General features: G+C 36.2%; 1 protein-coding gene across 8 annotated transcripts in view; it reads right to left on the reverse strand.

The window, feature by feature from the left end:
- The window catches only part of LOC122436616 (alpha-amylase 2B), a 66,459-nt gene that overhangs the window by 24,896 nt on the left and 27,568 nt on the right, over nt 1-13,995 (reverse strand). Inside the window, exons 1-2 of one of the 8 annotated variants that reach the window (XM_043460492.1) lie at nt 9,459-9,759; nt 7,587-7,659 (exon numbers count right to left, since the gene is read on the reverse strand). The exons of 2 other annotated variants lie outside the window; for them this stretch is intronic. Coding sequence is in view for 1 of the 6 variants with exons in the window: in XM_043460495.1 (XP_043316430.1) it covers nt 9,238-9,262 (25 nt within the window). In the remaining 5 variants the exon portion in view is untranslated. Of the gene's footprint in view, nt 1-7,586; nt 7,660-9,237; nt 9,298-9,458; nt 9,760-13,995 lie in introns of those variants that run through there. 5 more of the 8 variants (XM_043460493.1, XM_043460489.1, XM_043460496.1 and 2 more) reach the window with 5 other exon arrangements.

Consider the following 13,995-nt stretch of genomic DNA (forward strand, 5'->3'; position numbering starts at 1 on the left):
AGGCTTCAGCAATATGTGAACCATGAACTTCCAGATGTTCAAGCTGGATTTAGAAGAGGCAGAGGAACCAGAGATCAAATTGCCAACATCCGTTGGATCATCGAGAAAGCAAGAAAGTTCCAGAAAAACATCTATTTTTGCTTTATTGACTATGCCAAAGCCTTTGACTGTAAATCAAAACAAACTGTGTAAAATTCTGAAAGAGGTGGGAATACCAGACCATCTGACCTGCCTCTCGAAAAATCTGTATGCAGGTCAGGAAGCAACAGGTAGAACTCGACATGGAACATCACATTAGTTCCAAATAGGAAGAGGAGTACATCAAGGCTGTATATTGCTACCCTGCTTATTTAACTTATATGCAGAGTACATTATGAGAAACGCTGGGTTGGAAGAAGCACAAGCTGGAATCAAGACTGCCGGGAGAAATATTAATAACCTCAAATATGCAGATGACACCATCCTTATGGCAGAAGGTGAAGAAGAACTAAAGAACCTCTTGATGAAGGTGAACGAGGAGAGTGAAAAAGTTGTCTTGAAGGTCAACATTCAGAAAAATAAGATCATGGCATCCGGTCCCATCACTTCATGGCAAATAGATGGGGAAACACTGGAAACAGTGGCAGACTTCATTTTTTTGAGCTCCAAAAGCACTGCAGATGGTGACTGCAGCCATGAAATTAAAAGATGCTTGCTCCTTGGAAGGAAAGTTATGACCGAACTAGACAGCATATTAAAAAGTAGAGACATTAAAAAAAAAAAAAAAAAAAGTAGAGACATTACTTTGCCAGCAAAGGTCCATCTAGTCAAGCCTATGGTTTTTCCAGTAATCATGTATGGATGTGAGAATTGTACTATAGAAAGGTGAGCACTGAGAATTGATGCTTTGAACTGTAGTGTTGGAGCAGACTCTTGAGAGTCCCTCGGACTACAAGGAGATCCAACCAGTCTATACTAAAGGAGATCAGTCCTGAATATTCATTAGAAGGACTCATGGTAAAGCTGAAACTCCAACACTTTGGCCACCTGATGCCAGGATCTGACTCATCTGAAAAGACCCTGATGTTGGGAAAGATTGAAGGCGAGAGAAGAAGGGGACATCAGAGGATGAGAGGGTTGGATGGCATCACCGACTCAATGGACATGAGTTTGAGTAAACTCGGGGAGTTGGTGATGGTCATGGAGGCCTGGCATGCAGTGGTTCATGGGGTCACAAAGAATCGGACATGACTGAGTGACTCATTGAACTGAAACAGAAACATGTTATATATGTAAAATACACTTCAGAATTTGAAGAGTTAGTATGAAAAAGAATGTAAAAATTAATTTGTATGTTGTTTACATGTTGAGACACTTTATAATACATTGTGCTGTGCTTAGTCACTCAGTTGTGTCCGACTCTTTGTGACCCCGCGGACTGTAGCCCGCCAGGCTCCTCTGTCCATGGGGATTCTCCAGGCAAGAATATTGGAGTGGGTTGCCATGTCCTCCTACAGAGGATCTTCGCAACCCAGGGTTCAAACCCAGGTCTCCCACATTATAGGAGGATTCTTTACCATCTGAGTCACCAGGGAAGCTAGGCTAGATAAAATTTATTATTAACATTAAATCCCCCAGTTTCTTTTTACCTCTTTTAATATGGCTACTAAAATTTTTATATTATATATGTGGCTTTCATTATATTTCTATTGGACAGCACTGTTGTAGCACTTTTATCACATTAAGTCTGAGAAAGGACAAGTCCATGCACAAATACAAATAACAATAATAAAATGAAAGATATAATCATTATTTTAAGAGACATGTGAGTAAAGTGTTCTGGGATTTAATTAATATGAAAATCCTTTGTGACTGACAGGAATAGAGGAATGTAAAACTGCCTTGCCTTATCATACTGTTCATGGGGTTCTTAACACAAGAATGCCGAAGTGGTTTGCCCAAAGAATTGATGTTTTTGAACTGTGGTGTTGTAGAAGGCTCTTGAAGTCCCTTGGGTTGCAAGGAGATCAAACCAGTCAATCTTGAAAGAAATCATTCCTAAGTATTCATTGGAAGGACTGATGCTGAAGCTGAAACTCCAATACTTTGGCCACTTGATGCAAAAAACTGACTCATTGGAAAAGACCCTGATGCTGGGCAAGATTGAAGGCAGTAGGAGAAGGGGATCACAGAGGATGAGATGGCTGGATGGCAAAACTGACTTGATAGACATGAATTTGAGCAAGCTCCAGGAGTTGATGGAAGGGGAGGCCTGCTGTGCTGCAGTCCATGGGGTCACAAAGAGTCAGACACAACTGAGCGACTGAACCGAACTGACTGAAAATTGCCCTTAAGAATCAGTTTTATTTTAATGAAAAGAGAAGGTGAAATGTTTTTTTTTTTTTTCCTGAGTGCATTTCTTTATTTTTTTATTTTTTTTAATTTTTTTAAATTAATTAATTTATTTATTTATTTTTTGGTCATACATTGATATGAATCAGCCATAGATTTACACATATTCCCCATCCCGATCCCCCCTCCCACCTCCCTCTCCACCCGATTCCTCTGGGTCTTCCCAGTGCACCAGGCCGGAGCACTTTGTCTCATGCATCCCACCTGGGCTGGTGACCTGTTTCACCATAGATAATATACATGCTGTTCTTTCGAAACATCCCACCCTCACCTTCTCCCAGAGAGTTCAAAAGTCTGTTCTGTACATCTGTGTCTCTTTTTCTGTTTTGCATATAGGGTTATCGTTACCATCTTTCTAAATTCCATATATATGCGTTAGTATGCTGTAATGGTCTTTATCTTTCTGGCTTACTTCACTCTGTATAATGGGCTCCAGTTTCATCCATCTCATTAGAACTGATTCAAATGAATTCTTTTTAATGGCTGAGTAATATTCCATGGTGTATATGTACCACAGCTTCCTTATCCATTCATCTGCTGATGGGCATCTAGGTTGCTTCCATGTCCTGGCTATTATAAACAGTGCTGCGATGAACATTGGGGTGCACGTGTCTCTTTCAGATCTGGTTTCCTCAGTGTGTATGCCCAGAAGTGGGATTGCTGGGTCATATGGCAGTTCTATTTCCAGTTTTTTAAGAAATCTCCACACTGTTCTCCATAGCGGCTGTACTAGTTTGCATTCCCACCAACAGTGTAAGAGGGTTCCCTTTTCTCCACACCCTCTCCAGCATTTATTGCTTGTAGACTTTTGGATAGCAGCCATCCTGACTGGCGTGTAATGGTACCTCATTGTGGTTTTGATTTGCATTTCTCTAATAATGAGTGATGTTGAGCATCTTTTCATGTGTTTGTTAGCCATCTGTATGTCTTCTTTGGAGAAATGTCTGTTTAGTTCTTTGGCCCATTTTTTGATTGGGTCATTTATTTTTCTGGAATTGAGCTGCAGGAGTTGCTTGTATATTTTTGAGATTAATCCTTTGTCTGTTTCTTCATTTGCTATTATTTTCTCCCAATCTGAGGGCTGTCTTTTCACCTTGCTTATAGTTTCCTTTGTAGTGCAAAAGCTTTAAGTTTCATTAGGTCCCATTTGTTTAGTTTTGCTTTTATTTCCAATATTCTGGGAGGTGGGTCATAGAGATCTTGCTGTGTTTTATGTCGGAGAGTGTTTTGCCTATGTTCTCCTCTAGGAGTTTTATAGTTTCTGGTCTTACATTTAGATCTTTAATCCATTTTGAGTTTATTTTTGTGTATGGTGTTAGAAAGTGTTCTAGTTTCATTCTTTTACAAGTGGTTGACCAGTTTTCCCAGCACCACTTGTTAAAGAGGTTGTCTTTTTTCCATTGTATATCCTTGCCTCCTTTGTCAAAGATAAGGTGTCCATAGGTTCGTGGATTTATCTCTGGGCTTTCTATTCTGTTCCATTGATCTATATTTCTGTCTTTGTGCCAGTACCATACTGTCTTGATGACTGTGGCTTTGTAGTAGAGTCTGAAGTCAGGCAGGTTGATTCCTCCAGTTCCATTCTTCTTTCTCAAGATTACTTTGGCTATTCGAGGTTTTTTGTATTTCCATACAAATTGTGAAATTCTTTGGTCTAGTTCTGTGAAAAATACCGTTGGTAGCTTGATAGGGATTGCATTGAATCTATAGATTGCTTTGGGTAGAATAGCCATTTTGACAATATTGATTCTTCCAATCCATGAACACGGTATGTTTCTCCATCTGTTTGTGTCCTCTTTGATTTCTTTCATCAGTGTTTTATAGTTTTCTATGTATAGGTCTTTTGTTTCTTTAGGTAGATATACTCCTAAGTATTTTATTCTTTTTGTTGCAATGGTGAATGGTATTGTTTCCTTAATTTCTCTTTCTGTTTTTTCATTGTTAGTATATAGGAATGCAAGGGATTTCTGTGTGTTAATTTTATATCCTGCAAATTTACTATATTCATTGATTAGCTCTAGTAATTTTCTGGTAGAGTCTTTAGGGTTTTCTATGTAGAGGATCATGTCATCTGCAAACACTGAGAGTTTCACTTCTTCTTTTCCTATCTGGATTCCTTTTACTTCTTTTTCTGCTCTGATTGCTGTGGCCAAAACTTCCAACACTATGTTGAATAGTAGTGGTGAGAGTGGGCACCCTTGTCTTGTTCCTGATTTCAGGGGAAATGCTTTCAATTTTTCACCATTGAGGGTGATGCTTGCTGTGGGTTTGTCATATATAGCTTTTATTATGTTGAGGTATGTTCCTTCTATTCCTGCTTTTTGGAGAGTTTTAATCATAAAAGGATGTTGAATTTTGTCAAAGGCTTTCTCTGCATCTATTAAGATAATCACATGGTTTTTATCTTTCAATTTGTTAATGTGGTGTATTACATTGATTTGCGGATATTAAAGAATCCTTGCATTCCTGGGATAAAGCCCACTTGGTCATTGTGTATGATTTTTTTAATATGTTGTTGGATTCTGTTTGCTAGAATTTTGTTAAGGATTTTTGCATCTATGTTCATCAGTGATATTGGCCTGTAGTTTTCTTTTTTTGTGGCATCTTTGTCAGGTTTTGGAATTAGGGTGATGGTGGCCTCATAGAATGAGTTTGGAAGCTTACCTTCATCTGCAATTTTCTGGAAGAGTTTGAGTAAGATAGGTGTTAGCTCTTCTCTAAATTTTTGGTAGAATTCAGCTGTGAAGCCATCTGGTTCTGGGGTTTTGTTTGCTGGAAGATTTCTGATTACAGTTTTGATTTCCTTGCTTGTGATGGGTCTGTTAAGATCTTTCATTTCTTCCTGGTTCAGTTTTGGAAAGTTATACTTTTCTAAGAATTTGTCCATTTCATCCAAGTTGTCCATTTTATTGGCATAGAGCTGCTGGTAGTAGTCTCTTATGATCCTTTGTATTTCAGTGTTGTCTGTTGTGATCTCTCCATTTTCATTTCTAATTTTGTTAATTTGGTTCTTCTCTCTTTGTTTCTTAATGAGTCTTGCTAATGGTTTGTCAATTTTGTTTATTTTTTCAAAAAACCAGCTTTTAGCTTTGTTGATTTTTGCTATGGTCTCTTTAGTTTCTTTTGCATTTATTTCCGCCCTAATTTTTAAGATTTCTTTCCTTCTACTAAACCTGGGGTTCTTCATTTCTTCCTTCTCTAGTTGCTTTAGGTGTAGAGTTAGGTTATTTATTTGACTTTTTTCTTGTTTCTTGAGGTAAGCCTGTAATGCTATGAACTTTCCCCTTAGCACTGCTTTTACAGTGTCCCATAGGTTTTGGGTTGTTGTGTTTTCATTTTCATTAGTTTCTATGCATATTTTGATTTCTTTTTTGATTTCTTCTATGATTTGTTGGTTATTCAGAAGCGTGTTATTTAGCCTCCATATGTTTGAATTTTTAACAATTTTTTTTCCTGTAATTGAGATCTAATCTTACTGCACTGTGGTCAGAAAAGATGACTGGAATGATTTCAATTTTTTTGAATTTTCCAAGACCAGATTTATGGCCCAGGATGTGATCTATTCTGGAGAAGGTTCCGTGGGCACTTGAGAAAAAGGTGAAGTTGATTGTTTTGGGGTGAAATGTCCTATAGATATCAATTAGGTTTAGCTGGTCCATTGTGTCATTTAAGATTTGTGTTTCCTTGTTAATTTTCTGTTTAGTTGATCTATCCATAGTTGTGAGTGGGGTATTAAAGTCTCCCACTATTATTGTGTTACTATTAATTTCCTCTTTCATACTCGTTAGTGTTTGCCATACATATAAGGAAAAAAAAGTGTACCAATTGTAGGAATTAGGCAAGGAGAATAGCAAGAAATTAATATAGTTTTATAGAACATTGAATTAGAAGTGGTGGAGGACTTAGTAAAATTATATTGAGGGTCTTGCAAAGTCAGGGAGAAGTAAGCAGACTTTCTTCTGAAAACTATGAGAAGCTACAGAAGGTTTTGCTTGTTTTTTAAAATGGAAAGTAACATGATTAGAGTTTCTGGAGTATAGCAGATGGATTGGCAGGCAAAGAGAACTGGCAGGTGAAGATAGAAACTTATGCAGTAGTAAAACAGAGTATGATGAAAAATCTGAACTAGGATTTTAGCAGTAAAAATAAAAATTGCAGACTATGTACTAATAAGTGCCACCCAATGAATGACATTTGCCAGTATCCATATTTTTGTGGAATCTCTTCCTACATAGATTATGGAGTTGGTTTATAACTTCTTTTGCCCAGAGGGATATCAGCGAACAAGAGACAAACAGTCAGAAGTTTGATTGTCATTTCCACATCTTTTGAAAATCTGAGACCATTGTGGTGTGATAACTGGGATAGAAGACCACATGGAGAGATTTAAGTGGCCTGAACCTTTCCAATCATGTGAGCTGACCTTCCAGCTAACTGTAGTTGAATGATTGTTCCATAGCTAAATCAGTAGAAGAACGACTTAGTCGAAAAAGAGATATCTAAGACATAGTAAGTTATTATTGTTATTCAGCAATAATGAATTGATATAAAGGGGAGAGAGGCAATAGATTTATGTGTGTTAGTTCCTCAGTCGTGTTGCCTCTTTGACCCCACGGACTATAGCCTGCTAGGCTCTTCGGACCCTAGAATTTTCTAGGCAAAATACTGGAGTGGGTTGGCATTTCCTTCTCTGGGGGATCTTCTGACCCAGGGATGGAATCTGGGTCTCCCACATTGCAGGGAGATTCTTTACTGTTGGGGTCACCAGGGAAGCCCAACAATAGATTTGGTGGAGATAATTATACAAAAATGGTAGCTAATCAAATGTAGGGGAATAGAGAAAAGGAAGAATCAAAGAGGACTCTATGATTTAAAGGTTAGTGACTCTATGATTTAGAAGTTAGTGAGTAAAACAATGACAATACTATTATTATTCATAGTGTAATCTAGAGGCAAACTTGGTTTAGGGACCCTGAAGAGTGAATATGGGATATATTGAGTTTACTGTATTAAAAAACACTAGATATGAAGAAAGAAGAGAGATTTGGCAGTTTTCAACAAAGAAATGATAGTTTCAGAAATGATGTACAAAATATTTAACAACTGATTTAGCACAGACACCAACCAATCAAAACAAATGCCATTATAAGCAACTAGCATGTATAAGCCAATGCACTGTGGTGGGATTATCAGACCTGGAGAGCTGGACTCTTGAAAGTTGACGAGGTACCAATGCAGATGTTGAATCCAATGTTACAGCTTTGCAGTCTATATGATGGGGCAGGTAGGAGGGAACATATATAAGTTGCCTTCAAAGTAGGGAGAGGAGTTTAATTACCAAATAAATGTTTTCAATAACAAAAAAGGAAGGAAAATTTGCAAAGAGGACAAGAAAATAATTGAATGTAGATGAATATTAGAAACAATAGGAAAGACTGAGTAGAGAGTGGATGACATAGCACTGATGGTGGTAAAGAGCTGAGAGACAAGAGCATTATTTGAACTTCACACTTGACTCAAGGTTTCAAATATAAAAATGTAATGGTTAAGAATGAGACTTTAGGAGTTACACAAAATATAGTTTAAATCCTGACCTTGACATTTATCAGCTGTGTGATCTTAAAATTCATCTATAAACTAGAAAAAAGTAATATGTACCGCATAGAGCTGTTATGATGATTAAATTGATTAACACATGTAAAACTGTTATACCAGTGCATGGATACAGTAAAAGCTCAATGTATCAATATTTTGTTGCTGTAATATTATTATTATATTTCTATTTTTACTTCTGGTGTTATTCAACTGCTAGAAACTCATGCTCTCATTCCACTCTCACTTTTCATCTTAAATATTGTCTTTCCATTCTACTTTTCCCAAATATTTTCTACATCTCAGAGTATTTTCATATCCCCCCAGAGGAACAGATGGTGAAAAGAAGAAACCAGGAATGTTTTCCACTTGTAATTTTTCCCCATTTTCATTTCTTTTTCTTTCTTTCTAGCTCTCTCTTTTTAAAACCTCTTTAGAGTTTCTGGCAGACCACATATTAGTTTTGTAAAAACTTCTCATCCTTGCCTCATCAGTTATCTCTGAACTGTCCTTTAAATAACAAGCGTTTTTCACAAAGCATTTAAAAGTATTGTTAGAATAAAGGATAACTTGCAGACACAATTTGGGGGATTTTACTAGTATCAGAGCATAGCTGGAGATATGAAAACATATAATAACTTCTACCAAGGATCAGCCATTGTCATATGTTTTCTCATGTAATCTTAATTTTCATCTAAATTAATCTAAAGAGCTATAAACTTCAGAGCAGAGACATTAAAACAGGTATTTATATCTTGAAGGTAAATACTGTAAATTTTTGACATCTTTGGCATTAATAACAAAACAGAAAAATAAGAACTTGGAATAGCTGTTATATCTACTTCTATTGTTATTATAGTCTGCTTGTTATTATAGTCTTCCTAAAGTGGTTTTACTCAGAGAAGCTATTCACAGTAATACTAGTATCAGTGCTCTGTTGCCCACACCTCATATTTTCTGGATTGTTATAAAAAGTGGAAGTTTATTTCTATTTTAATACTCAAATGGTTACTATAATTTACCAAATGAGATGTCTTAGGAATTCCTAAAAAATATTAAATAGGATGCTTGATAATATCTTAACAAAGCAACACTCTTTAGGGAACATTTATATTTGAAGTCTCAATAAAACATATCTAATGTTAAGAAAAACAGTTTTGTTTACTTAGACTTATCTACAAGGTTTATTCTCAGGATAATAAGTCACTTGTAAAGATTAGAGAAATGAAGGTAAAGACAATCAAGTTTACATACCACATTTATGAAATGAGAGAAACATTTTGAGCCATGGCCCAGAGGCATTTCAAACACAGAGTACATTTTGTGCTGCTGGATACTGAAACCTGAGTTGTCAACAAGTCTAAAATAGATTGTGAACTCTGAACTGTATCAAAGCATATGACAGAAATCACTCGTTTCAAGACAAAAACAGAAGAGTGAACTATATGACACTCAAAACAATTTTAATAACTTACCACATCAACTTCTCTAAGTGAGTGGTCTCCCAAATCCACAGTTCAGTCTTTCCAATTATAAAACAACAAAATCACACAGTTCTGGTTTAGTTTTCTTTTCAGTGAGGAAAAAAAATTCTAAATTCAAAATTTTTAGATTTCCTATAAATACTCTTCTTTTCAAGAGGTGCTCTCCCAATCCTGCTCAAACTCTCCAAACCTAATTTGTAAAAAAGTATACTCTGAGCCCCACATGACCCCAGATTTGGCCACTCTCCCTCCTGCTTCCTGAGCAAACTGCTGACCTCGCTCCCCCAGCTCAGTTTGCTCCCCAGCCTCCTCTTCTAATTGCACCACACCTTCTCAGCTGCTGACTTTCTATCTGTTTTCCTTTCTCATTCTCAATATCTTCTCCTAATCTCAATCAGTCTTTTTTTCCCGATCCATTTATATCAACCCATGGTGGGGCGGGGGGTACTATTTGCTAAAATAACCTTAAAGACACAGATTAGAGCATGATTGTGTCAAATTAGTTAAGTGTAAGTAGACTGTAAATGAAATCTCTAAACTGGAAATCTAATTTTGAATCCAAGCTTTGCCATTTACTATGTGAAGCTCAGGGAAAACATTAAAATCTATAGATTGCATTTAGGTCTTCATTTGAAAAATGAGAATAACAGTACTGTTGATAAATATGATAAAATTTCAAAAAATAATGACTAGTGATGTGAATCAAGTGTTACTACGTGCCTTTTCCATGTATTACCACTTTGACTCCTCACAGATATATAAATTCAGGATAGAATTATGATTATACTCAGTTTTTAAAGAAGGAACCTGAGACAATAAGAAATGGAATAATGCAGTTTGTCCATGAACATAGTTTAGTAAATATTGACACTGAAATTCAAAACCAGGTGATCTATTAATAATACTGCAGTGAGTTTTTATCACAATTCAGTCTTTTTAATCTCCCTCACTGGGTGGTTCTAAAAAATCAAACAAAAAATTATATGTGATAATATCTTAAAATATGGAAATTTCTGTTCAGTTAATATTAATATGTTGAGAAGATTACAGAAATAGTAAGAGTTATTCCAAAATTTCCTATTTTTTCTTTCATTCTAAGTAAAATTAATACTTCTGTTAGTTTTTATTCCTCGTATCATATTCACCCACCGAATATTTTGTGGCTTATCAATATTCAGTGTTCCTCCCCGCAGGTGAAATATACACCTCTGTCCTATTGACTTCAGGTGTGATCATGCGATTTGCTTTGGCAATGAAATGCAAACAGAAGCAATGTTTTTACTTTGAGGCTTCTATGATTGCAAAACATGTGTCAAGATGATTTTCTGTGACAGATTATAAAGTGACTGATATGAAGAATCCCCTTGTTAATCTGAGATGAACATGAGAGATAAACTTTTCTACTGTAAGGCACTGATAATTTTTAGTTCTTTGTTACTACAGCATAACATATTCCTTTCCTGAGTGATACAACCACTAAGTTCCCTTAAGATCTTTGATTCATAAAATATTTTTAAATGACATTTTCTTTCTCTTGGAATGTAAGAAGTGAAGGGAAGGATAAACCATAAGATCAGGGAATGTTAACATTGACAGAGACTATTGGAATAAATTAGTCCAGTGATTCCTAGATTTTCAGTAATAACCAAAATTTCAAATATATATATATTTAATATAAAATCATGAAATTATAAAAAAACTGCCGTTAATACATTGTTCTTGTCCTGCTTTTTGGTCGTTTGAAAACACTTATCTAAATATAATCATCTTATTTTATTGATGTAGAAAATAAGACCTAAGAACAAGACAAGTAGCATTTACACTAGACAAATAACCAACCACTCTAACAAGGAGCAGAACTGACATGACATCAGCATCATGGTGGTATGAATAGTTCCTTTTTTCCTCTCGCATTTGACTTATAACTAACTGGACATCCACAACCAAACAAAAGTCCTCTGCATTTTTTATACAGGATACTTAGGAGATTTCTACCCTCCTGTAGGTAGATAGGGCTTCAAAGAGGGCTACAGATTCAAGGGAATGGATGAGTCTGCCCCACTCTCATTTGCTCCAATTGGGAGAAGTGTAACCTGGAGAGCACACAATTGGGTGGACCCTCAAAAGAGAGAACTTGCGGAGGTCCAGCCAGCTTGATGAGGGAACCCAGCATGCCACTGGAGCAGGATTGAGCCATGGTTGGAGGTAGAGGAGAAGGAAGACGTTACTGAGGCAGCTCTCCTCTCCAAGGTGACCCTTAAATGACACTGGGCTTTTGGCAGTGAAAGTAGCTACCTCTGTGTTAGAGCAGGCGGCGGAAAACAAAAGTGGTGAGTGACAAATTGGCCACATGCAAGGTCCCATTTCTCCCTAGTAGATCTGGAGTTCTGTGGAGTGACTTCTATGATGGGAAGGAGGGGAGGAAAGGAAAAGGGGCAGATAAGATAAAGGCATTGGAGGAACATGTTTCCTACTATCTGTTTCAGGAACCTTGGATTCCCCAACTCTAGGATCCCCCTATCAAGCTATGGCACCCCCAAAATCTGTTGCTAAGCCTAAGCAAGCCTACCCCCATATTGATGTAAATTCTTTTTAAAGTCGCGAGCACAGTCCCAAGAGCCAGTGTCTACAGGAGAAATCCAAAACTTGAGCTACAGTGCCTCCTTCTGGAAAACAAAAGAAAGTTTTCTAATTGTCAGCCTGTTGAGCTGTAACAGTCCAAGTAAGCATTTCTTAACTAAGGAAAGTATTTGCTACTTCAACTGTAAAAGCAAAGGCACATACTGTCAAACATGAAAAATCAAGGAAATATTGTATCACAAGGAGAAAATAATAATTCTCCAGGAACTGAACCCCAAGGCATAAAATACTGAGATCTGATAAAGAATTCAAAGTAGCTATTATGAAGAAATTCAATAAGCTATAAGAAAACTCAGAAAGGAAAGTCAGTGAACTCAGGAACAAAATTAATGACTAAAAGGAATTGTTTACCAAGAAGTTGAATTTTTAGGAACCAAACAGAAATTCTGAAGCTGAATAAATCCATAAATGAAATAAAGAACTCATTAGACAGCAAAGGTAACAGAACAAATTAGATGAAAGAAAGAATAAGTGACTGGGAAGATAAGAATTTAGAAATGATCCAGTTAGAACAAGATTTTTTTTTAAAACAAAGAAACCCTATGAACCCTAAGGATTTGATCAGAGAAACAAATATAAGAATAATTGGTGTACCAGAAGGAGGAGAAAGGTAAAAGAGGGCAGGGAATTTATTTGAAAAATAATAGCTAAGAACTTTTCAAACTGGGGAAAGGAATTAGACATACAAGTTCATGAAGCTAATAGAACAGCCTATTATCTCAATACCAAAATTTTTCCAATACACATTTCAATGAAACTGTTAAAAAAATATCAATGATAAAGAAAGAATCCTAAATTTAGCCAGAGAAAAAAGGAACATGATCTACAAAGGAACTCTATTAGATTATCAGTGGATTTCTCACAAGAAACTCTACAGGCCAGGAAGGAATGGCATGATATATTAAATATGTTGAAAGATTACAAATTGACAACTAAGAATACTTTATCAGGCAAAGTTATCCTTCAGATATAAGGGAGAAATAAATCACCAACTCAATGGACATGAGTTTGAGCAAGCTCTGGGAGTTGGTGATGGACAGGGAAGCCTGACGTGCTGCAGTCCATGGAGTCACAAAGAGTTGGATACAACTGAGTGACTGAACTGAACTGAAAGGCTTTCCTATACAAGCAAAAGCTGAAGTCACTAGACCTGACTTACAAGAAATGCTAACAAAGCTCTTCAAGCTGAGATGGAAAGATGCAGCTAGTGACACAAAGACATCTGAAAATATGCAACGCTTTAGTAAAAATGAAAAATAGAAGATCACAATTAGAAAACTATATTATACAGGTGTGTTAACCATTTAATTATAGTATAAAGGTAGAATGAAAAAGCATTAAAAATAACTATCACTAGTATAATTTGGTAATGAATGCACAGAAGAAAACTGGAAAGTTGTGACATCAAAAATTTAAAAGGAGTAAACTGATGAAATATTTATATATGAGAAAAGAAAAGTTGCTATCAGGATTAAAAAAAAAAAGGACTTTTATTCCCATGAGATGTTTTATGTAAGCTTCACGGTAACCCAAAAGCAAAAATCTACAAAAGAGACACAAAACATAAAAAGGGGGACTTAGAAAATGACAAATTTACAAAGGTAGGTAGAAACAGAGGGAAAAGAAACAATAGAGATGAAATACAAGCAGAAGGCAAATAATAAGATGACTGTAGTAAGTCCGTTCATATCAATAATCACTCTAAATGTAAAGATATTGGATTCATGGATCAAAAGGCACAGAGTGGGCTGGGGAAAACAAGACCTAACTATATGCTGCCTATAAGAGACTTATTTCAGGTCTAAAGACATACATAGGCTCAAAGTGAAGGGACAGAAGAAAATATTCCAAGTAAGTTACCCATATTTACATAAGACAAAATAGACTT

This window comes from Cervus canadensis, chromosome 2, assembly GCF_019320065.1.
Source record: "Cervus canadensis isolate Bull #8, Minnesota chromosome 2, ASM1932006v1, whole genome shotgun sequence".
NCBI lineage: Eukaryota > Metazoa > Chordata > Mammalia > Artiodactyla > Cervidae > Cervus > Cervus canadensis.